The 25,772-nt window shown below is 44.9% G+C and overlaps 1 protein-coding gene across 3 annotated transcripts in view; it reads left to right on the forward strand.

Moving 5' to 3' along the window:
* Positions 1-4,006: 4,006 nt before the first annotated feature.
* LOC138745930 (FYVE, RhoGEF and PH domain-containing protein 4-like) overlaps positions 4,007-25,772 on the forward strand; it is a 192,320-nt gene continuing 170,554 nt past the window's right edge. For 2 of the 3 annotated variants that reach the window (XM_069903471.1, XM_069903475.1), the window contains exon 1: positions 4,007-4,107. In XM_069903471.1, the coding sequence (XP_069759572.1) occupies positions 4,023-4,107 (85 nt within the window). In that variant the 5' untranslated portion in view covers positions 4,007-4,022. Of the gene's footprint in view, positions 4,108-4,159; positions 4,540-25,772 lie in introns of those variants that run through there. The other variant, XM_069903474.1, reaches the window with a different exon arrangement.

Here is a 25,772-nt window from a genome sequence, read left to right on the forward strand (position 1 = left end):
GCCCATGATGGCATTGCCTAGGGGACGCATGTGGCGTTGGCGTGGTAGGGCGACCCGGCCGCAAGTGACATCTGGCGGAAATCAGACAATGAAAGATGACAGCACCCATGGTGACCACACTGCAGTGGTGTGGGTGGACGGCCGGTCCAGAAGTGACGTTGACAGTGTGGGTGGAGTTGGCAGACAGAGTAATGGTGCTATCTGGCACTCGCATGTGGCGGTGTCCAGGGGACTTTTGGTTGGTCATGGAGGGCCACAGCGCTCCCAGTAGGTCTGGAGGGGCATACCTTAGCCGCACTGGGAACAATGCGAGTTCCTCACTGGGCAGCTCTTTCGGGAGCACCTGTCCAACCCACACCGGGACCTGCAGTACTTACAGAGGCGGACTGTATCGGCGGCAGCGATTGTCTCTTCCTCAAGGGGGGGCCTTAGCAACTGCTGTTGTCAGTGTCAACCAGGCCAGTGGTTGGGTGGGTCAAGCTTTGAAGTTGGTTTCGTAGTGAACTGCAGCTTCTAGGGAGCGGACCACCTCCATGATCCTGGTAATGGAGGCATTATTCTTTTCCAACAGTCTCTGTCGAATTAACCTCTACCGCAACTCTCGCACGCAGGCGTCTCAGATGAGTTGCTCCATCTCCCCTTCAATCACCCCAGCTTCCATTGTGCGTGGGTGTGCTAGCTCCCATAATTCCCCCAGGTAAGCGTCTGCCGTCTCACCTGGCTGCTGTACCCTGATGTTGAGCAGGTACCGGGCATAGACCATGCTTGTCAGGGGCCAGTACATGTCCTCCAGGATGGCCATTGCTGGCTCAAAATCTGTACAGTCTCCAAAAGCCTGGAAAAGCACGGGGGCACAGTTTGGTGCGAAGTACCATGACTCTCTTCTGGTTCGTGCTGATGACTTCAGCCTGTGTCTGGATGATCACCTCAATCACATGCTTCCAGATCTCAAAGTATGTTGGGGTGTCCGGGTGTTGAGGGTCGATATTCTGCCTCTCGATGGTGAGGAACTACTCCATGGTCCTTTAAAATTTTGAGCTGATGAAATTGTGATGTGCTGTGGTGTAGCAAGCAAACACAAAACATGAGAAGACTGTACTAGAGGCTTTAATCAGCTTAAACTCTGTACACAACAGTCTTAATTTCTTTGCTGGCTCCACATATATTTGGCTGTCCTTTGCTGGCTCCACGTGTCTGACTGACCCTGGGAGGGGCCGGTTTGAGTCTATATTATAGGCCGCTGATTGACAGCCAACCAAATGGGGCCAGCCTACTTGCAGGTGCAGTGGTTGCTCCCTGCAGGAGGCTGGTAGGAGTGCGGCCAGTGTCGTGGTTGTATCACCACAGATAGATACAAACCAGAGGACAAGGGTTAAGGCTGAAAGGGGAAAAGGGCAGTGGGTGGTGGGAATATGGAAAGAGCAGGCAGCTGAAGTGGTGAACGTGGGCTCAGTTTTAACATTTAAGAAGAATTTGGGCAGGTACATGGATGGGAGGGGTATGGAGGGCTATCAACTGGGTGCAGGTCCATGGGACGAGGCTGAATAATAGTTCAGCACGGACTAAAAGGGCCAAGGAGCCTGTTTTCCTGTGTTGTAATATTCTACAGTTCTATGATGGGAACAGGATGGTTTATGCTCTTGTGGATTACCTATCATAGGGCTATTTTGACTGCACAATGGTGAAATGTTTGATTATATCCAGGGGTAGCTGGATATTAAATTCCTATATTGTTTTGATGAATAATATTGTCTGAATCTGGATGTGATGGTGTTATCCATCTCGTAATGTTTATTTTCATAGATTATAGTAAAGGCTTCAGAGACTTTGTCTCAGCAAAATGCTTATCTGCCAAACTAACTACAGTAAAATTGTGTGCTTGATCATTAATTTTGAGTAGAGATATTTAGTATGAATCAATTGTGTTCTTATCTATTTCTAACAGTACATTAAAAATTAAGATAGAAGATGCAGAAACACTCAGCAGCTTAGACAGCCCGTGTGTTAAGAGAAATGGGGCTATCATTTCAGCTTGAAGACCATGAATGTGTCAGGGCCCTCAAACAGACGTAGGGAAATAGGAAGTACACGGGTAACCAAATTTACAATAGTTGTCATTTACAAAGGAATTCTGGCAGAACCTATCCTTAATCAGAGGGACTACAGCTACCATCATCTTCAAGGCAATTAGGCATGGCAATACATATATACAGCACGGAAACAGGCCTTTGCGGCCCAAGAGCCCATGCCATCCAATTGACCTCCAATTTAAGCCCTGACTACTTGGTCAACCTATATCTGGTTGGAATTGATAAATTGCCAATTATTCAGGTTCATTCCTCCAGATCAGACAGAACTGCAAAAAATACGTGACTGGGCATGTATCTACGAGGATTCTAGCAAAGTAAGGTTACTAGGCTACCATCCAGAATTCAAGACCAAGGTAAAATTTAAATCCCATTGTGGCCTCAAGAGAATATAAATATGCATAATTCAGTAAATCTGGACTTTATCTTTTTTAAAAGAAATAGTCTTGTTTTTTTAAAAAATAGATTTTTGGAAGCCTGGGCATTATTGGCAAACCCAATGTTTATTACATCCCACATTCCCAGTGAACGTCCTCTCACAATTATTAACTCCTAGTTGCAGTGAAAGAAGTGGAGATGGATTTCTAATTCATGCACCAGCTGACTATAATTGGAATTACGGACTCATTTGGACAGAGTAATCTACATAACTAACTAGCAATTTTTATTGTAAATGGTCCACTGCAACCATTATGCAGAGATGGCAGAGGGAATAAAAGGTTGAGTTAGTGGGTGAAGTGAAACACGAATGTCTGCAGACTCTGCGATTGTAGTGTTTTTATTGGTGAAACACAGGATTTTGTTGTTAAGTGAAAAAAAACCACACAAATGCTGGAGAAACTCAGCAGGTCAAACAGTGCCTTTATGTAGCAAAGGTGAAGATACATCACCCGCAATTCGGGCTTGAGCCCTTCATCAAGGTGTGGGGGAACATGAGAGATGTCTGAACAAAAGGGGGAAGGGGGTGGTGAGGGTGGGAGATGGAAGGTGGGGGGGGGGTGGAGTCTAGGCTAGGTGGAGAGAGAAAAGAACTGGAATAACCAGTTAAAGGGGAAGGGGGAAAAGGCAAGCTGATTAGTGAAATGCAGTGAACTCAATGTTCATGCCTTGGAGTTGGAGGGTGGCCAGGTGAAAAGTGAGGTGTTCCTTCAACCTACGGTTGGTCAGGATGGGGTAGTGTGAAAGGCCGTGGACAGACGTGTGAGCTTGAGAGCATGACTCGGAATTGAAGTGGTCGCTTTGGTTGCAGATGGAGAGGAGGTCCTGGGCGAAGCGATCTCCAGTCTCACCGATGTAGAGCAGGCCACAGAGGGTGCACCAGATGGAGTAATTTGGAGGTGGGTAAAGTACCAATCTGGAATATGGTCCTTGTTGGAGCTGAGACTGCAAGAGCAATGCCAAGTGGCTCTGGCCAAAAGAGAAAGTTGATGAGCAGCTTCATGAACGTGCTCGATTCAGAATGAAGGAAAAAAAACTACTTCACTCCAGATGACAATTTTCCATTTTTTTTTCACCGCCTCCTTGAAACCAAACACCTGGCCACAAGGGTGTAAAACGAACGTGAATGCAATCGCAAGAAAGATTTCTTATTCACTGCAAGTGATCGTTTCCCTTTAAGGGCTGCCGAATATCCGCCCCCCCCCCCCCCGACTCCCGTTAATCGTATCTGTGCACAACGACTCGGGGCGGCCTACGCAGGTGACTGGGATCTGGCTCCACTGGATGAAGGGGGGCGGGGTGATCCGCACCCGGGAGCCCGGTTCCCACCTGTGCGAAGTGACGGGGCGGGGTTAACTTCGGTGATTGACGGGCGCCGGTGTTCCACCCGCCGGCAGGCAGCGAGTGGGCGCTGGCGCGATGTGAACTATTTGCAAAGTTGGGCTTTATTGGGTTGGATTTTACGGCCCCCCCCCCCCCCCCCCCCCCGGCACCAAGATGCAGAAAGATTTCAGGAGGACGGCGATAAGGAAGAAGAACATAATAACTCTGTCGCTTCCCAAACAGAAGGCGGATGAAGCAGGTAAAGATGGACATTACATTCTGCTGCAGAGACGAAGAATTCCGGTTGTGAGTGAATTGGTCGCCCCCATGGCTGGAGATGTTCCCCCTGGGTTGAAACATGGCGCGTGTCACCAAAGAACCCCTTGCCCTCGGACATTTCAGGTGGTCAGAATCCCCCGACTGTGAAGCCGCCTATCCTACCCCAATGCGGCTTTTGAGGAGCCCTCCTCACTCTCCTCCTGTCCGGCTCGGAGACTGCACCTGAGAGCAGCAGCGGGACGGCGGCCACAGTCCACGGGAGCCGGCGTCCTCTCCGACGCGGCTCCCCTGCAGCGTTCAGGTGACCGAACCTGTCCTCTCCCAGCCGCATCTGCCCGCGCATTATCTGCGTCCGAGCTGCTGCTTCAAACCCCGTCGTTCTTCCTGGTGGTCCCACTCTGTGCGTTATAAGGTATTTCAGAATGCATACAATGTTTTATTTTCAAATTAAAGTTTCTCTGAGGTCTTTTAAAAACATTTGTAATGGTTAACGAGGAAATTATAGACTTTAACTCTAATGAGATGCATCTTTTGAAGGGAACGTCCTTGAATGGTTTCCTCTGTCGAAGACTGAGCTTGGAACAGAGGTCTCTCTGTTTTGAGAGACTGGAGTAACGTTTGTTAACAGTTTGACCTTGCTTTGGAGTCGACTGACTGAGCTAACTTTGGAGGCCATGCCTCACACAAGATGCTGATGTTGATTCACTTGATGCATTTGGAGAATTTTGTAAAAGTGGCGACTGTCCCAATGCCTTGGGGGTGCCGTCCCCCATGCAGGGCATGGAAGAGCAGGCGTTGAGGCGACCTGGTTGCTGAAGAGAGTTGTGCCAGGTTTGTCCTTAAATACATTTTTCCTCACGCGCAGGAGCTGGACTGGCTCATGGATTTCATGGTCTCAATGTCTGGGAAACAGTTCAGGTTTTTCTTGGTCTTGCTATGTTGGAGATCAGAGTTCATGCATTGGGGCAAATTTGTGGAAGATTTAAGTTTTGATGATGTCAGAATTCATTCTCCTTTACTCTTCAATGAACAGTTTGATTATGGTTTGGAGCTTTGCCTTTGAGTGTACTGATTTGGATGCACCATCTGGATACAGCAGTGAGATGATGGAAGTTAGGGCAACCTTGCTTCTGGGTTGAAAGGACTTGGCTGATGTAAAGTGTGTCTGTTTTACCTGTATTTTCACTTTTGTAATTTTACCCAGTTCCATCCTATTATTAGGCAATTTCCCACCGAATCCTCCACGAGTTCCTCGCTACTACAAGACATGATTATTTCAGCACCTAATTGCCTGCCCTTTCATCTTTCAATCAAATGCAAACATAAGCTCAGCCAAATCATGCACAGTCTGTTTCACCCATCAAGCCTAGGATTATGGATGTACAGTATGTAGTTTCTCATTAACCAATGCCTCAATTGTACAATTTCTATCTTTTATTTTTGTCTCTCAAATAACCCTACCTTTACCTTGAACCGATTCCAGCCTATGAAACTGGCTGAGGTGTCCACATCATTTCTAGGCTGTTGAACATCCTAAATTTGGATATTCTATTATTATTGGACATGTCTTTAGCTGTGAATTCCCTCACTAAACCTCTTTGCCTCCAGCCTTTATTCATCAATTTGATAATAAGTTCTGTCATAATGTGGCTGACTATAGACACTTTCAGGTGGCCAATTGTCCCGTTTGTAAAGCCGCATATTTTGGCAATATGCGGCTGTTGGGAGGCCACGTGAATGTGCTGGAGGCACTTGCAAGGCGAACTTTGTAACCCTCCTTCAAGAGGGATAATCGCCACTGCACAGTGGCCTCCCCAGCCATCTGAATGCAGTCACCTAAAAGCGGCTTCATTCAGGATGACAGCTGGTGAGCGCCTGACAGCTCCTCTCCCAGCTGCCCCTTCCCCCCCCCCCACCCCGGCGCAGGACGTCACGGCAGGGGCAGCTGGCTGGACTGTCAGCGCGGGGACTGCGGGGCTAGAGCGGCCGGCAAGGGAGAAGGGGGCTGGGGCGGTCAGTGGGGGAGAAGTAGGCTGGAGTGGCTGGCGGGAGAGAAGGGGGCTGGCTGAAACAATCCTGGTACCCAACTCGAGCGCTGTACTCCCTCGCCGGCCACCCCAGCCCCCCTCTCCCCTACCAGGGGGGCAGAGCGATCAGTGTGGGGACATTGCACAGGCTCACCTTACAAAGCCGTCCTGTCCAGAGAAGAAACAAGCCTTCCGTCGCGCATGCAGCCATCTTCAGCGCAAACTCCGGGAGATCCAAAATGAGTGGTGGACTAGCCTCGCCAAGCGAACCCAGCTCAGCGCGGACATTGGCGACTTCAGGGGTTTCTACGAGGCTCTAAAGGCTGTGTACGGCCCCTCACCCCAAGTCCAAAGCCCGCTGCGCAGCTCAAAGTCCACCTCAGCGACAAGATCTCCATCCTCAACCGATGGTCAGAGCACTTCCAATCTCTTTTCAGTGCCAACCGCTCAGTCCAAGATTCCGCCCTGCTCCAGCTCCCTCAACAGCCCCTAAGGCTAGAGCTGGATGAGGTCCTCATCCAGGATGAGACATATAAGGCAATCGAACAACTGAAAAGTGGCAAAGCAGCAGGTATGGATGGAATCCCCCCAGAGGTCTGGAAGGCTGGCGGCAAAACTCTGCATGTCAAACTGCATGAGTTTTTCAAGCTTTGTTGGGACCAAGGAAAACTGCCTCAGGACCTTCGTGATGCCACCATCATCACCCTGCACAAAAACAAAGGCGAGAAATCAGACTGCTCAAACTACAGGGGAATCACGCTGCTCTCCATTGCAGGCAAAATCTTCGCTAGGATTCTACTAAATAGAATAATACCTAGTGTCGCCGAGAATATTCTCCCAGAATCACAGTGCGGCTTTCGCGCAAACAGAGGAACTACTGACATGGTCTTTGCCCTCAGACAGCTCCAAGAAAAGTGCAGAGAACAAAACAAAGGACTCTACATCACCTTTGTTGACCTCACCAAAGCCTTCGACACCGTGAGCAGGAAAGGGCTTTGGCAAATACTAGAGCGCATCGGATGCCCCCCAAAGTTCCTCAACATGATTATCCAACTGTACGAAAACCAACAAGGTCGGGTCAGATACAACAATGAGCTCTCTGAACCCTTCTCCATTAACAATGGCGTGAAGCAAGGCTGTGTTCTCGCACCAACTCTCTTTTCAATCTTCTTCAGCATGATGCTGAACCAAGCCATGAAAGACCTCAACAATGAAGACGCTGTTTACATCCGGTACCGCACGGATGGCAGTCTCTTCAATCTGAGGCGCCTGCAAGCTCACACCAAGACACAAGAGAAACTTGTCCGTGAACTACTCTTTGCAGACGATGCCGCTTTAGTTGCCCATTCAGAGCCAGCTCTTCAGCGCTCGACGTCCTGCCTTGCGGAAACTGCCAAAATGTTTGGCCTGGAAGTCAGCCTGAAGAAAACTGAGCTCCTCCATCAGCCAGCTCCCCACCATGACTACCAGCCCCCCCACATCTCCATCGGGCACACAAAACTCAAAACGGTCAACCAGTTTACCTATCTCGGCTGCACCATTTCATCGGATGCAAGGATCGATAACAAGATAGACAACAGATTCGCCAAGGCAAATAGCGCCTTTGGAAGACTACACAAAAGAGTCTGGAAAAACAACCAACTGAAAAACCTCACAAAGATAAGCGTATACAGAGCCGTTGTCATACCCACACTCCTGTTCGGCTCCGTATCATGGGTCCTCTACCGGCATCACCTACGGCTCCTAGAACGCTTCCACCCGCGTTGTCTCCGCTCCATCCTCAACATTCATTGGAGCGCTTTCATCCCTAACGTCGAAGTACTCGAGATGGCAGAGGTCGACAGCATCGAGTCCACACTGCTGAAGATCCAGCTGCGCTGGGTGGGTCACGTCTCCAGAATGGTGGACCATCGCCTTCCCAAGATTGTGTTATATGGCGATCTCTCCACTGCCCACCGTGACAGAGGTGCACCAAAGAAAAGGTACGAGGACTGCCTAAAGAAATCTCTTGGTGCCTGCCACATTGACCACCGCCAGTGGGTTGATATCGCCTCAAACCGTGCATTTTGGCGCCTCACAGTTTGGCGGGCAGCAACCTCCTTTGAAGAGGACCGCAGAGCCCACCTCACTGACAAAAGGCAAAGGAGGAAAAACCCAACACCCAACCCCAACCAACCAATTTTCCCCTGCAAACGCTGCAACCGTGTCTGACTGTCCCGCATCAGACTTGTCAGCCACAAACGAGCCTGCAGCTGACGTGGACATTTACCCCCTCCATAAATCTTCGTCCGCGAAGCCAAGCCAAAGAAGAAAGATAGCCTGCCCTGGCTGTCCCAGCTGACAGCCTGCCCTGGCTGTCCCAGCTGACAGCCTGCCCTGGCTGTCCCAGCTGACAGCCTGCCCTGGCTGTCCCAGCTGACAGCCTGCCCTGGCTGTCCCAGCTGACAGCCTGCCCTGGCTGTCCCAGCTGACAGCCTGCCCTGGCTGTCCCAGCTGACAGCCTGCCCTGGCTGTCCCAGCTGACAGCCTGCCCTGGCTGTCCCAGCTGACAGCCTGCCCTGGCTGTCCCAGCTGACAGCCTGCCCTGGCTGTCCCAGCTGACAGCCTGCCCTGGCTGTCCCAGCTGACAGCCTGCCCTGGCTGTCCCAGCTGACAGCCTGCCCTGGCTGTCCCAGCTGACAGCCTGCCCTGGCTGTCCCAGCTGACAGCCTGCCCTGGCTGTCCCAGCTGACAGCCTGCCCTGGCTGTCCCAGCTGACAGCCTGCCCTGGCTGTCCCAGCTGACAGCCTGCCCTGGCTGTCCCAGCTGACAGCCTGCCCTGGCTGTCCCAGCTGACAGCCTGCCCTGGCTGTCCCAGCTGACAGCCTGCCCTGGCTGTCCCAGCTGACAGCCTGCCCTGGCTGTCCCAGCTGACAGCCTGCCCTGGCTGTCCCAGCTGACAGCCTGCCCTGGCTGTCCCAGCTGACAGCCAGCCATCCTAACTTGACAGCTCAAGGGACAGGAGCCGGAGTGCGCTCAGATGCGCAACCCGATGTAGCTGTCCCTTCAGGTGGCCAGCGCTGCACTTTTAGCACTACCACCTGAACGGCAAATGAAAGGGCTGTTTTCTCTTCTTCAGGCGCATTCTTAGTGGAGAATCCACCTGAAGAAGCCTTATGTAATTATGTTCAATCCTGTCACATGAAACACAGAGATGTTTTGCTATGTTAAAGAGAGTGTATAAATTAATACTGCTGCAGATGTGAAGGTGGTTTGATTCTCATTACCATGACATTTTCTTTTTTTAAAAAATTTTTTATTTTTCACACTATAAACCATATTGACCAAGATACATACAGACATTTTCTTCTTAAATATATAGTGTCGTTTTCTTCCCCTTTTTCCCCCCTCCCTCCCCTCCCTCTCTTCCCTCCCTCCCTCCCTCCCTCCCTTCCTCCCTCCCTCACTCTCTTCCCCATTTATTTAAAGTTCAATCTAACCATGACATTTTCAATGCAAATTTGGAATGCCTCTGAATGCTAAAGCAAAGGGATATGGAGTTTTCTACTAATAATTATGCAATATATATTTCACAGTAATACAAAATATGCAATTCAATTACACTCATCAGTTTTTAATGTCTTTACATGATAACAATCAAGGTTAGAAGTTTTAGTTCGAAGACCATAAGATAAAGGAGTAGAAATATGCTATTCAGCCCATCAAGTTTTCCCTGCCATTTAATCATGAGCTGATCCATTTTCCCACTCAGCCCCACTGCCTGACCTTCTCCCCATAACCCATGATGCCCTGGCTAATCAAGAACCTATCAATCTCTTCCTTAAATACTATCTTGGCCTCCACAATGACCTGTGGCAACAAATGTCACAGATTTACCACCCTCTGGCTGAAGAAAATCCTCCACGGCTCTGCTCTTAATTCAATCCTGGATTTGTGCCCTCTTGTCCTGGACTTGAGTACTGGCCAAGAGCTATGATCACCCTTTCATTCCTGGGAGCATCCTTGTGAACCTCTTCTGAACATCCTTTCTTTAATGAGGATCCCACAACTGCTCACTAATACCTTTATAAAGCCTCAATATCACACCCTGCTCTTATATTCTATTCCTCTTGAAATATATGCCAGTGTCGCACTTGCCTTATTGTCCACAGTCTAAATATAACACCTTTGGGTTATTTGCAAGAGAACTCTCAGGCCCATTTGCACCTGGGTATTTTCAATTTTATCCCCTTCTAGAAAATATTGCCTGTTTATTCTTCTACACCAAAGTGCATGACTTTCTGACATTGTACTTAATATGTCACTTCTCAGCCCATTTTCTGAAATGAAGTCTTTCTTCAGCCTCCCTGTTTCCTCGACACTACCTGCTCCTCCACCTACCTTCGTATCACCTCCAAAACCTGACCACAAAAGCCATTCATTCCGTAATCCAAATCATTAACATACAACGTAAAGAGAAATGACCCCCAACACTGACCCCTGTGAAACAGTAGCAACTGGCAACCAATCAGAATATGATCCCTGTATTCTGACTCTTCTTCCTGCCAATCACCCAATGCTCTACCCATGCCAGTGTTTCCTGTTATACCATGGAATCTTAACTTGTTAAAAAGCCTCGTGTAGCATCTTACCAAAGTCCTTCTGAAAATCCAAATGTACAACATTCACTGCATCTCCTTTATCTAGCCTGCTTGTCATTTTTTTTCAAAGAATTCCAATAGGTTTGTCAAGCAAGATTTTTCTTTAAAGAAACAATGCTGGCTTTGGTCCATCTTGTTATGGGCCTCCACGGACTCTGTAACCTTGACAATCAACTCCAACATCTTCCTAACCACTGACTTCAGCCTAACTGGTCTATAATTTCCTTTCTGCTGCCTCCCTCCCTTGAATAATGGGGTGACATTTGCGATTTTTCAAGTCCTCTGGAATCATACCAGAATCTTCTGATTCCTGAAAGATCATTACCAATGACTCCACAAGCTCTGCTGCTACTTCTTTCAGAACCCAAGGGCGCAATCCATCTAGTCTGGGAGACCTATCTGCCCTTAGACCATTCAGCTATCTGAGCACCTTCTCCCTGGAAATTGTAACTGTACTCACTTCCCTTCCCTTATACCCTTTGACATCTAGCATGCTGCTAATGTCTTCACAGCGAAGACTGATGCAAAATAATCATTTAGTTCCTCTGCCCTCTCCTTGTCTCCCATTATTATTTCTTCAGCATCATTTTCTAATGATCCTATTTCTATTCTCACCTCTCTTTTACTCTACATACTTGAAGCTCTTTGATATTATCTGCTAGCCTACTTGATCTTTTCCCTCCTTACGAGTTTTTTGGTTACCTTCTATAAGTTTTTAAATACTTCCCAATCCTCTATCTTCCCATTAATTTTTGCTTCTTTGTACTCTTTTGCTTTTATGTTGGCTTTGTCTTCCCTTGTCAGCCACAGTTGTGACATTTTTCCATTTGAATATTACCTCTTTATTCGGTATGTATTTATCCTTCACCTTCATTTCTTGCATAAGTTCCATCTATTGCTGCTCTGTCATCTTCCCCATTTGTTCCCCCTTCCAATTAGGTTGGCCAGTTCCTCTCTCGTGCCACTGTAATTTCCTTTAATTCCACTGAAATCCTGACACATCTAACTTTAGTTGCTTGTTAAATCTTAACTTGAATTCATTCATATTGTGATCACTGTCCCCTTATCTTCGCTTTAGTCTAAGCTCTCAAATCACCTCTGGTGCATGACACAACACCCAATCCAGTACAGCCGATCTTCTCGTGGGCTCACCAACAAGCTGCTCTAAAAAGCCATCTTGTAGGCATTCTACAAATTCTCTCTCTTGATATCCAGTCCCAACTTGGTTTTCCCAATCTACTCGCATGTTAAAGCCCCCCAAGACTACCATAACATTGCTCTTCTGACACGCCTTTTCTGTTTGCTGTTGTAATTTGTTGTCCACATCCTGGCTACCATTTGGAGGTCTGTATATAACTGACGACAGTGTCCTTTTAACCCTGCCATTTCTTAACTCAACCCATAATGAATTTATATTCTTCTGATCCTATGTCACCTCTTTCTAATGATTTCATGTTATTCCTTACTAACAGAGCCATGCCAGCCCCTCTGTTTACCTGCCTATCCTTTTAATACATTGTGTATCCTGGACATTCAGCTCCCAATGACATCCATCATTTAACCATGACTCCGTGATGACCAAAGCATTTACAAGTCAGCTGTTGGATATACCTGGAAGCATTCTGAACACAAAATAGGATACACACAAAGGCAGCTTAAGACTCAGCATCAGAAAATCAAATTGATTAGTGTGTGCTTTTATATGGTATGCACTCACATTGCACTGAGGTATCCTAAATGGACCTGAAATTAATGCAATTTTGAAACTGTATACACTTCAAAATGGATTCATGAACCCTTCTGGAAAGGGTTAAATTAGAATATATATTATGTATAAAGATGATGCTATAATGGATTTTCACCATTTCTGTGAAGAAGAATACAGTATAGATAATCTAAATTAAACTTTGGAAAGATGCATGTAATCCTCTAAAAATATTAAATAGAATTGGATTTGAAGTGTAAAAATGAGTGAGAAACTAGTCTGAGGAACATACAAACAGGAGCATGCCATTTGGCTCCACAAGCTGGATCTAGCTTTTACCTGCAGTAACTTGTCACCTCTTTGATTACCAAGTAATATATAGAGCATCTCTTGTTTAAAAATATTTTATAATTAGCAACTGTCTGAAAGAAAAAAACCCTCAACTCTGTCATATGTGCAACCCTTTACAATTAAATAATTGCCATTAGTTCCAAATTCCACATCACAAAAAAGTCCTCTGCCCCATGACCCTTGCTCCCCCAACTCTTCTAACTTCCAACAGATACAGGTTGTACCTCTTTAATCCAATGACATTGGGATTTGACCATTGCTGGACCACAGAAAATGCTGGAAAACAGAAAATTCCCCCTAAGGGAAACCCTTATGTAAACATTATCAAAGCTTAAAACAGGAAATAATACTGTGGGGCGATTGGCATAGTGCAGAGGTTAACGCCACATCTTTACAGTGCCAGCGATCGAGACCGGGTTCAAGGGGAGGAGGAGGAAAAATGTGTCTGGTGGTGGGGTCCTGTAGCAAGTGCCGGAAATCCCGGTGGATAATGTGTTGGATTTTGTTCAATAGCTTGTTATTACTGGCCTACTTGTTATGATTCATTTCTCTTGTGTTCTCAGCCACCATTTTAAATATTTCCCATCATGATGTATTTCTTTCTGAATAACTATTTACAGTTTATTTCTCTAACTCTAATTTATCCTCAACTGTTTTTCTCTCGAAATCACTCATCATGTTTTGACTTGTATCCTTCTCTATCCTCAAATTCTGCTACTTCCGATGCATAAAACTTGGTTTGGTCAACTTGACAGCCCATCAGCATTGATGCCCCAATCCATACTGTAATAATTACTATTAAAGCAAGTGGCCATATTTCACATGCTTATCAAATTGCAGACAATTTTCCTTGCAAAGATTTCTGTAAGAATTTTTCTTCCCGAACCTCTTTGACACATACAACAAATACAATCCTAAGCGTCCTGGCTGGCTCCAAGACGATGTGGTACAGTTGCTGTAGAGCATTGATCAGAGGTCGATCCGCAGGACCATTAAAGTGGCAGAGAGGATCTCACCTCCCCTCTCCCTCAACGTCGTTGTGATTTACCTGGATCTTTGCTTAAAGGGGGCTTACAAAATTAGGGAGGACCCCTACCACCCTGCACTCAGCATCTTCCAGCTACTCCCATTGGGTAAAAGATAGAGAACCAGAACCACCAGACTGAGGAACAGCTTCTTCCCAGAATCAGTGAGACTGCTAAAACAACTCTGTGACTACTATTTATTGATAATATTTATTTTACTATATGTACTGTGTTTGCGTATCATTTATCTGCATGTATGTTATGTCTGTACTTACGTTCTGCACCGTGGACTGGAGAACAGTTTCGTCAGTTTGCACTGGTACAATCGGATGACAAATAAACCTGAACTAAAGTCTATTGACGATATGCTTGATCAGTCACCAAACCTTTTAAGATGTTTACCAATCCGCCAATGTATTTGAATATCTATATTTATAGTCTTTCAACTTTCAGTTAACTTAACGTCAAATATAAACCAAATGGCTAAAATATCTAACTACTTTCAGTTCTTTGCAGCAGAAGTGGAGAGAAACTGAAGAAGTCCTTGGAATGATTATTTTTGTGTGCCTGTTCTAAACTCTCTTGCTAATTCCTCACAGCCTTTTGGCTTATTCTTTTTTTAAAGTGTATTTCCATTTTCTTGTTGAAGACACTGATTAATTCTGCTACCATTGCCGTTGCATGACCATCTTTGGATTGGAACCACTTTCTATGTTACTTTTGATCTCAAAATGTACACAATTTTTAAATGAGTGTTGAAGATGAACAGTGAAAAGAGATGGTATAGACAGGGGTGGCCAAACTTGATTAACGTAAGAGCCACATATAACAAATTTCAGGTGCTTGAGAGCCATGGCAATCACGTGATCGCAAGCCACGCCCACAAAAGCTACCATTGTGAGCACTGGCTTGTACAATTCCTGTCTCAGCGGACCTATTTCTGCAAGCCACACATTATACATCAAAGAGCGCATGTGGCTCGCAAGTAATGGTTTGGCCACCCCTGGTATAAGGGATAGTATAAGGTAGGGATCTTGTGTGAATTGTTCATTGCTGTAAAGGTACTTTGGAAAAGCATTGAATGAGAAATCCTTCATGCCAGAAATTTTTTTTTAATATAATAAATTAAGATCATTTCTGTCATGGAGTTTTGTTTTTGCTAAAACGATTTTGAGTGCGCAAACCAAATCAAGATGGCAAGTTTCAATTTTATTCACTGCTATTACAGTCATTGAAAGAGATCCAATATAATATTCAATATAATATTTCCAAATTCACATACAAGCACTGGTTTCTTGGTCCCCACCAAAATGGCACTGCTAACTGTTCATGATGCCTGCTTTTGCCTTGGCTCTCTGCCCTTGAGGAGGGAATATGGTAGCCCCATGGCAAGAAATGGGATGGCAGGTATGTAACAGGGTGTAGGACTGGAATGCTGGCAGAAGCAAGTTCAGAAACCCAGAAACACTGAGGAATTCACGTGGGCCACAGCTAGAAATGAAGCCATTTGCATGGATGTAGCATTAGAAATGGGGCAAAGTTTCCAGATGGAGTACAGCACAGAATGGACCCAGGGGCGTTGTGGATGGCAAGCAGCGGAGAATGGGGCCGGTTGTGCCAATGGATCACGCATGGTAACTGAGCCAGGTGTATGGCTGGAGCACGACTGATTGTTCAGTTGCTTACGGTCGATGTTTCTGGGGTGTATCCCTTAATCTTCAAACAAAGAGCACTTGATGTATGGACTTTCACAGAGACCACTTGGGACTGGCTATGTCATAGCCATTGAAGGTTATCTCTGACATTGCCCAGGCCAGTACATTTTGTACCATTATCTCCCACACAGATCATTCACATCCATTCCTCCTGCAGACTACCTATCTCATTAAACAATTGCTCATATTGCATGGTGTCTGCCAACATAATTACTGAACCAGTGTGGCTTGGTTCATCTGTTTGCAATCTCACTAAAAAATTTTAACAAGTTCCTCAGCATCTCTTCAGGTAAAACCGAAAATGCTGACGACTGTAAAGAGGAGCAACAGCACAAGTGTGCTTTACGCAAAATTCTTTTAACTCTCAGCTCTATTATAGTTTTTACAAATAATCATATATGGAAGATCAAGAGGAGCTTTGTTTAAAACTAGGTTAAAATGAGAATAACATTAATTTCATACAATTAATACTTCCCGGTTAACTTTCTAGGTACTGGTCGCCAGTTGATCCCTTTTACGTGTCCCGTCCATTTCAAGCTGCGAATTCCAAGACACATCATTACATTGTTCATATCATTTTATTCCTCTTAATCTTTTTATGTATCTGTGGATTCTCATTCTGCAACGATTGCAGTGTTTCCAAATCTTACTGTTTCACTTTAACACATGATTATGACCAGACAAGCATTTATAATAATTGGCTAAAACTTGGAGGGGATATTTATATCTTAGGAAAGGAGACAGATGATTAATATTTGTTAGAAAGCAATATAAATAAATAAATGGACTTTCGTTTTAGAATTACGCGGGTAGTTTAACAACGACATTGCCGTCGATGTATTTTTTTTAGAGACGACAGGTGCTGAAAATATGGATTAAAACAATGAAAACAAACCACAAATTAAGGCAGAAATGATCAACCATTGCCATGTTTTGTTGTCAAACCGAAGATAACGTAAAAACATCATCTTGTTTTTGGTCCTGGGCAATTATCATGCATCGTGGGTGGGCATCAGTGGAATTTAATTAGATGCCTGACCACAAGCATGGCACTCCGGCCTGAGCACAGTTGGCTATGGTCAGGAATTACATGAGGCAATGTGGGAGAGGCAGGAGATCCAAGCTTTGGTCCTTCTCTAAAGAAGTGAACAGGCACACAGGAGACGCAGGATAGTTGGATTGTAGTTACGAAAAATAATTGTTATTGTTAATTAATTGATGATTGATTGATTAATTATTTATTAATAATATTTTTAATGTATGCATATATGTACTGGTCTGTATGTATGCAGTATTTTGCAGTGTGAACTGCTGTTTTGTCGGGTTGTACTTGTACAGTTGGATGATAAATTAACTTGAGATGAAACTGTTCTGTTTGGCTATTTCTGTTATGAAATGTCTGCTTCCTCTTTTATTTTGCATTGACTTAGCAAAGGAGCAATTAATATTATCACGTTAGCTCTTATTCTCCCAACCTCACTTCTTGATTTTGACCTTGAATCTATTGGAATTCTTTGAGATGGTGACAGGTAAAATAGATGGGGGAGAGCCAGTGGATGTGGTGTACCTGGACTTCCAAAAGGCCTTCGATAAGTTCCCGCATAAACGACTGGCTTCCAAAATCAAGGCTCATGGGATTGGGGGCAAAGTATTGATGTGGATTGAGAACTGGCTGGCAGGTAGAAGACAGAGAGTTGGGATAAATGGCTCGTTTTCTGAGTGGCAGGCGGTGACCAGTGAGGTACCACAGGGATCTGTACTGGGACCCCAGCTGTTCACAATTTACATTAATGATCTGGATGAGGGGATTGGATGTAATATCTCCAAATTTGCAGATGACACTAAGCTAGGAGGGGTTGTGTGCACGGAAGAGGGGGTCAGGAAGCTCCAGTGTGATTTGGATAAATTGGGGGACTGGGCAGATACATGGCAAATGCACGACAATGTGGATAAATGTGAGGTTATCCACTTTGGTAATACAAACCGGAGGGCAGATTACTATTTGAATGGCAATAGATTAAGAGATGGGGAAGTGCAGAGAGACCTAGGGGTACTTGTACATCAGTCTCTGAAGGCGAGCATGCAGGTACAGCAGGCGGTTAAAAAGGCAAATGGTATGTTGGCCTTCATATCAAGAGGGTTTGAGTATAGGAATAAGGATACCTTACTGCAGCTGTACAGCGCCTTGGAGAGACCACACCTGGAGTATTGTGTGCAGTTTTGGTCACCTTATCTAAGGAAGGATGTTCTTGCAATGGAGGGAGTGCAGAGGCGATTCACCAGGCTGATACCTGGAATGGCAGGAATGACTTATGAGGAAAGATTGCGCAAATTGGGATTGTACTCGCTGGAGTTTAGAAGATTGAGAGGTGATCTCATAGAGACATATAAAATTTTGGCAGGACTGGACAGAATGGATGCAGAAGGGATGTTTCCAAGGATGGGAAAATCCAGAACCCGGGGCCATGGTTTGAGGATAATAGGCAAACCATTTAGGACCGAGATGAGGAGGAATTTCTTTACCCAGAGGGTGGTGAATCTGTGGAATTCATTGCCACAGAGGGCAGTAGAGGCAGGTTCATTAAATATATTTAAGAGGGAATTAGATATATTTCTTCAGTATAAGGGTATTAAAGGTTACGGAGAGAAGGCGGGGACGGGGTACTGAACTTTAAGATCAGCCATGATCTCGTTGAATGGCGGAGCAGGCTCGAAGGGTCGAATGACCTACTCCTGCTCCTATCTTCTATGTTTCTATGTTTGATTTGAAACAAAGTGAAGTGGACAAAAAATGAATTAAAAATTGCAAAAGCGATCAGAGCCTACAAGAACAGAATTAATTCCGAACAACAAACTAAGACCATGAAGACTGTTTAGCTTCAAAGTTAAAATATTTCTGTTCAACTTTATTTAACTTTCTGCTGCCACAGACCCATCATTCAGAAGGTGAATAGTACTATGCACTGGGCTACAGTTGTTACTAATTATATTCCTGTGATTAATGGGCACTGATGTGGCTTAGAACTAGGCCAAATAAATGTGTCCTTGTCAGAAAATTACTCATTAATTCAGAATGCTTGAGTTTGACCTTGGCCCCAATTAATGTCCTTTTCCTAATAGTGATTTTTATTCTTTTTGGACCTTTTGTTTTATTTTGTTTCTTCTTTTCCTCTTGTATATTCTTGGTGAGCTATGTATAGTTTTATAATACTGACATTCCTAACTATTTCACATTTCTCCAAAGAATATTTTACCTTTACTCGACCGACATAATCCCATCTCTCATAATTTCTCTCGCTTTAAACCATTCTGCTCTTTGTTTCTGAAAGAATAATTCATTTTTTATGTTTATTTCCATTGTTTACAGAGATCTGGTTAAAAACACGTTACTGAACTTATGATCCTGTTTATGAAAAATGACACTCCCCTTTGCTCCTGGCAAAATCATGGAACTCCAACTGGAAAAAGCAGTCTGGTCAAATTTGTCCAAATGATCATTCTTCAAACCTTCCCCTCAAGTAAATTCCAAAACTCAAGCACTTAAATTATTCACCAGGAGATTTGTCCATGCCACTCCAGAAGAACCTCTCAAACTTAACAAAAATATACGTGTTTGAAAGAAAATGATATTGTTTTCTGTGCTACTTAGAACTGTTTTTCGAGGTTATAATTAAAACTAATTGTCAGAGCACAAAATACTTTGTAGATCCTCATTTTATCACATGGGTTCAAACAATGAGACCATTTGTTGTGTATTGTTCTTAGTACAGAATGTTTCAAGTGCAAGAACATCACGTCATCCAGAGGAAAGACTAAAACTTTTTTACACTCATTTGCATGTGATTTGATGCATAGAATAAACTCCTCTGAACCTTCTCCAACATCAGCGCATCGTTTCTCAAATGAGGAGCCCAAAACTGCTCACAGTCCTCAAAGTGAGATCCCACCATGGACTTAGAGAGCCTCAACATCACATCCCTGCTTTTGCATTCTATTCCTCTTGAAATGAATGCCAGCCTTCTTCACCACTGACTCATTACAAACTGCAAGTTTACCTGCACAAGAACTCCCAGTATTATCATTTTTCTCCCCATTTCAAAAACAGTTTGCCCACTTGTTTCTTCTCTCAAAATGCATGATTGTACACATTCTCACATTGTATTTCATTAGCTACTCCTCTGTCCTTTCTAATGTATTTAAGTCCTTCCTCAACACCACCTGTTCCTCTATCTGTTCCTCTTCCTTCTACAAACTGCAAATCTAGCCAGAAAATCTATCCATTATCTAAATCAACAGTTTTCAAACTGCCCCCCTAAACTCATATTCCACAAGTAATCCCCATGCCATAGGTGCTCTGTGATTAGTAAGGGATTGCTTAAGGTGGTACATGAGTGGGAAAACAAGGTTGCGAACCACTGTTTTAATCGTACCTAATTGACGCGTTATGTGCACGGATTCAAAACTTAAGTGACAATTTTTCTCAAGCAAATTATTTCAGAAATATTTCGGTCTAGAGCAGTGGTTCTCAACCTATAGCGATTGCTTAAGGTGGAATGTGAGTTGGGTGGCATGGATCTTTGATGATTGCTGCTGCTCTTGGATGGCAGTGTGTAATGCGCGTTGAAAGAACCAAAGACTTGTTGATCCAAACCAAGGCTTTTATTAACTAGAAGACTGGAGCATATCACAAGTCAGTCAATCAGTCCGGAATGATCTGGTCTGGCTTGGAGCAATCCTTTAAGACCTGCCACTAGGTTTGGCTACACTCTCAGCCAATCACAGTCATCCTACACTACCATCTGTACATATGTACATATTCTATCACATTGGTGATAAAATCTGTACTATCACACAGTGTTCCCTGTATATTTTCTTGATTATGGGAGTGTTTTGCCTGTAATTATGGGAGTGGGCTGTGTCCACTACCTTTTGCAGGGCTATCAGCTCAGAGGTATTGCTGCCCCCATACCAGGCCATAATGCAGCCAGTCAACACATTTTTTACTACTTATCTGTATGTTTGCCAAGGTTTTCATTGTCCTACCAAACCTCCACAAAATCCTGATAATAGATGCACTGATGTGCTTTCTTCACAATTACATTGGTATGATGGGCTCTTCATGTTATTCATTCCAAGAATTTAAACTTATTCACCCTCTCCACCTCAGACCCCCCAATGATCATTGGATTGGACATCTCTGGTTTTTTATTCCTAAAGTCTACAACAGTGGTTCTCAACCTTTTTCTTTCCACTCACATACTATGTAATCCCTGTGCCATAAGTGCTCTGTGATTAGTAAGGGATTGCTTAAGGTGGTATATGGGTGGAAAGAAAAAGATTTGAAAACCACTGTTTTAATTGTACCTAATTGACTCGTTATGTGCACGGTTTCATAACTCCAAAGGAAATGGGCCAATGACAATTTTTCTCAAGCAAAATATTTCAGTAACAATTGGGTCTAGAGCAGTGATTCTCATCCTTCCCACTCACTTAAATGCCTGTGATCTGGTGCCAGGTTCTGGATTTCATTGTCTATGCAGGGAAAACCTGAATGATTTGCTTGTGTTCTGACCTTTTCACTGTCTGCCCCACCCCCATTTTATTTGGGTGCTGCCTGGTTTTTCCATCATGTTAGTCTCTCCTGAAAATCACACATGCACAAGTGCAGATGCAAAACACACAGACACACACAACCAGAACATGTTGCATATCTAGCAACCTTCCCTCTCTTTAATAGAACAGATATGTCGCAGCCAAAGGCAGAGGCAGTTAATCAGCCTGAACAGTTACAAGGCTGAGAACTAATAACTTCATGCCTGATGTTCTTCATCCTGTTTCATTTGTTTTTCATCTCACAATGACTTTGATTCATAATCCCCAGACATGCTGTAAGCATGGACTGCATAGCAAGAAGCCTTTTCACCAGTGGCCTATAAAGTTATATCAAAACTTTCAGCTCATTGTGTTAATCCCAGTTCACAGAACAATTTCTCCTTTTTTTTTTGCAGTAATTTATCTACATTCACCCCTCTACCCCACCCCTCCTTTGATTTTCTTGCCTTGACTCCATGTACAAGGGGCAACTTACAGAGGAAACCAGAGCAACCATGCTTTCAAGGGGAAAAGATACAAACTCCACACAGAACTCTGGTTGCAGGAACTGTGCTGCCCTTTTCACCGCTGTTCCAACCTAATATTGACAGAATTGAGGGAAGCAATTGTGGAGCTGATAAATCAGGTGATTTGCATCATGTGATCAATACTATGATCAATGAAATAATTAACATTTTGTCCTTGACTCTTGTCATTGGCTTCCACATCTCTGCAAGTCTTGGTCATCTGCTGATCAAAGTACAGATAGGCCCCGAGTTACGATGTTCTGACTTACGATATTTCAAAGTTTCGATGATCAGAATCCTTTTTGAATAAAGATAAATCGGGGTCTACCTGTGTCAACGTGGTTGCTTTTCCTTCTCTTGTAGTGATGTCAAGGAAACGTGCATTGACAGATGATCGCCCAATGCTGTTTTTTAAATAAAAATTGATTTGGAACTCATGCGCAGATTTCCGTCACTGGGCGGGACAGGGAGTGAGAAGGGCAGGGCGCGTGTTTCCAGACTTAGATTGCGAGGCGACGTTGCTGCCCCTAATCACCTGGTGCCGTGAGGAGAAGACGGTGAGTGAGAGAGAGGGGGTGCTGAGAGCAGGGTCATCTTGCTCTCCAATCAGAGAGCTATCCCCACTCTTGTTCCCTCCCTCCTTTATCCACCTATTACCTCTTGCCTGTGGGCCTTGCTCCTCCCCCTGCCTCCCATTTTTATTCAAGCACTTACCTATGTTTTACTCATACCTTGACTCAGGCCCAAAACATGGGTTATGTTTCTTTATCTTTGCAATATAAAATATGCTGAGTTTCTCCACCATTGTGTTTTTTACTCTCCGTTAGCCTACCATCAGGTTTATGAAAAGGAAATTGTGCTTCACAACTTCCTAGAGTTTTTAGGACATAATTCATAAAATAGCTGAGGGGGAACTCATGGATATGGGAATTTGGACTTTCAGAAACCCTTTAAAGCTCCACATAAGAGGTTAGTGTGCAAGATTAAAGCATATCTGATTGGATATAACCCACTGACATGGAATGAAAATTAATTGACAGAAACTGCGAATAGGAATTTATGGATCTTGTTCAAGGTGACACTTGCATATTAGTGCAGTACGAAAGGGATCATTGCTTTAGGAAGGATTGGACACAGCCAGCCAATATGATTTTTTTTCTTGGAATGAACTTTAATTTGATTGATTCCCTTGTTCCAAATGAGAAGATGGAAGGCCGGGCTAATTAGTTTAACTCTATTGTTGAGAAGGACAATAGCGCAAACTCCGGGATATCCAAAATGAGTGGTGGACTAGCCTTGCCAAACGAACCCAGCTCAGCGCGGACATTGGCGACTTCAGGGGTTTCTACGAGGCTCTAAAGGGTGTGTACGGCCCCTCACCCCAAGTCCAAAGCCCGCTGCGCAGCTCAGACGGCAAAGTCCTCCTCAGCGACAAGATCTCCATCCTCAACCAATGGTCAGAACACTTCCAATCTCTTTTCAGTACCAACCGCTCAGTCCAAGATTCCGCCCTGCTCCAGCTCCCTCAACAGCCCCTAAGGCTAGAGCTGGATGAGGTCCTCACCCAGGATGAGACATATAAGGCAATTCAACAACTGAAAAGTGGCAAAGCAGCAGGTATGGATGGAATCCCCCCAGAGGTCTGGAAGGCTGGCGGCAAAACTCTGCATGTCAAACTGCATGAGTTTTTCAAGCTTTGTTGGGACCAAGGAAAACTGCCTCAGGACCTTCGTGATGCCACCATCATCACCCTGTACAAAAACAAAGGCGAGAAATCAGACTGCTCAAACTACAGGGGAATCACGCTGCTCTCCATTGCAGGCAAAATCTTTGCTAGGATTCTACTAAATAGAATAATACCTAGTGTCGCCGAGAATATTCTCCCAGAATCACAGTGCGGCTTTCGCGCAAACAGAGGAACTACTGACATGGTCTTTGCCCTCAGACAGCTCCAAGAAAAGTGCAGATAACAAAACAAAGGACTCTACATCACCTTTGTTGACCTCACCAAAGCCTTCGACACCGTGAGCAGGAAAGGGCTTTGGCAAATACTAGAGCGCATCGGATGTCCCCCAAAGTTCCTCAACATGATTATCCAACTGCACGAAAACCAACAAGGTCGGGTCAGATACAGCAATGAGCTCTCTGAACCCTTCTCCATTAACAATGGCGTGAAGCAAGGCTGTGTTCTCGCACCAACCCTCTTTTCAATCTTCTTCAGCATGATGCTGAACCAAGCCATGAAAGACCTCAACAATGAAGACGCTGTTTACATCCGGTACCGCACGGATGGCAGTCTCTTCAATCTGAGGCGCCTGCAAGCTCACACCAAGACACGAGAGAAACTTGTCCGTGAACTACTCTTTGCAGACGATGCCGCTTTAGTTGCCCATTCAGAGCCAGCTCTTCAGCGCTTGACGTCCTGCTTTGCGGAAACTGCCAAAATGTTTGGCCTGGAAGTCAGCCTGAAGAAAACTGAGGTCCTCCATCAGCCAGCTCCCCACCATGACTACCAGCCCCCCCACATCTCCCTTGGGCACACAAAACTCAAAACGGTCAACCAGTTTACCTATCTCGGCTGCACCATTTCATCAGATGCAAGGATCGACAATGAGATAGACAACAGACTCGCCAAGGCAAATAGCGCCTTTGGAAGACTACACAAAAGAGTCTGGAAAAACAACCAACTGAAAAACCTCACAAAGATGAGCGTATACAGAGCTGTTGTCATACCCACACTCCTGTTCGGCTCCGAATCATGGGTCCTCTACCGGCATCACCTACGGCTCCTAGAACGCTTCCACCAGCGTTGTCTCCGCTCCATCCTCAACATCCATTGGAGCGCTTTCATCCCTAACGTCGAAGTACTCGAGATGGCAGAGGTCGACAGCATCGAGTCCACGCTGCTGAAGATCCAGCTGCGCTGGGTGGGTCACGTCTCCAGAATGGAGGACCATCGCCTTCCCAAGATCGTATTATATGGCGAGCTCTCCACTGGCCACCGTGACAGAGGTGCACCAAAGAAAAGGTACAAGGACTGCCTAAAGAAATCTCTTGGTGCCTGCCCCATTGACCACCGCCAGTGGGCTGATATCGCCTCAAACCGTGCATCTTGGCGCCTCACAGTTTGGCGGGCAGCAACCTCCTTTGAAGAAGACCGCAGAGCCCACCTCACTGACAAAAGGCAAAGGAGGAAAAACCCAACACCCAACCCCAACCAACCAATTTTCCCCTGCAGCCGCTGCAACCGTGTCTGCCTGTCCCGCATCGGACTTGTCAGCCACAAACGAGCCTGCAGCTGACGTGGACTTTTTACCCCCTCCATAAATCTTCGTCCGCGAAGCCAAGCCAAAGAAGAAAGAAGATTGTTGAGAAGATATTAGAGACTTTAAAGAAGAAACAACTGATCACATTCGCTTCACTTTTTAGTTGGAGACTACCACTAAACCAAAGCTGGCCAACTTTAACTCTGCTGCCACTCGGGATATTTGCCTCCGATGATATATCCGGGTTTCAAACAATGCTGCTGTGGCTAATTGGATGCAGAAATTATTCAAAATGAGCAGCTGGCACCAAGTTGATTTAATGCCTGTAACGCTACATTAACATTCTTTCATGTCTCCTTGTTTCAGTTGCAGAATAAAGTTAAAATAATTCAGTCTTCATATTGACCATTAGATCATGTGAGTTAAACCAGGGCTGGCAAATGGATTTACACTAAATTCACCTTTCAAAAATCAAAATTTATAAGTCACAAAATTAGTAGTTTTATGGCAGCATCAACGTGCAAACATTCATAAAAACCACTATATAAAAATAAATTTAAAATAGTGCATGAAAAGACAAAGCAAGGCAGTGTCTTTAGTTCATTGATCATTCTGGGATCTGATGGCAGCAGGGAAGAAGCCGTTCCTGCGCCGCAGAGTGCCCGCCCTCAGGCTCCTGTACCTTCCCCCCACCCCCCCAATGATATGTTACGATTCCAAAAATTATTCAGAATTGGTCCTCGTATCTATTCATTCAAGTGAGTGAAGCAATTGTGCATTTTCCTCTAAGTTCAAGC

This window comes from Narcine bancroftii, chromosome 11 (assembly GCF_036971445.1).
Source record: "Narcine bancroftii isolate sNarBan1 chromosome 11, sNarBan1.hap1, whole genome shotgun sequence".
Classification (NCBI taxonomy): Eukaryota; Metazoa; Chordata; class Chondrichthyes; order Torpediniformes; family Narcinidae; genus Narcine; species Narcine bancroftii.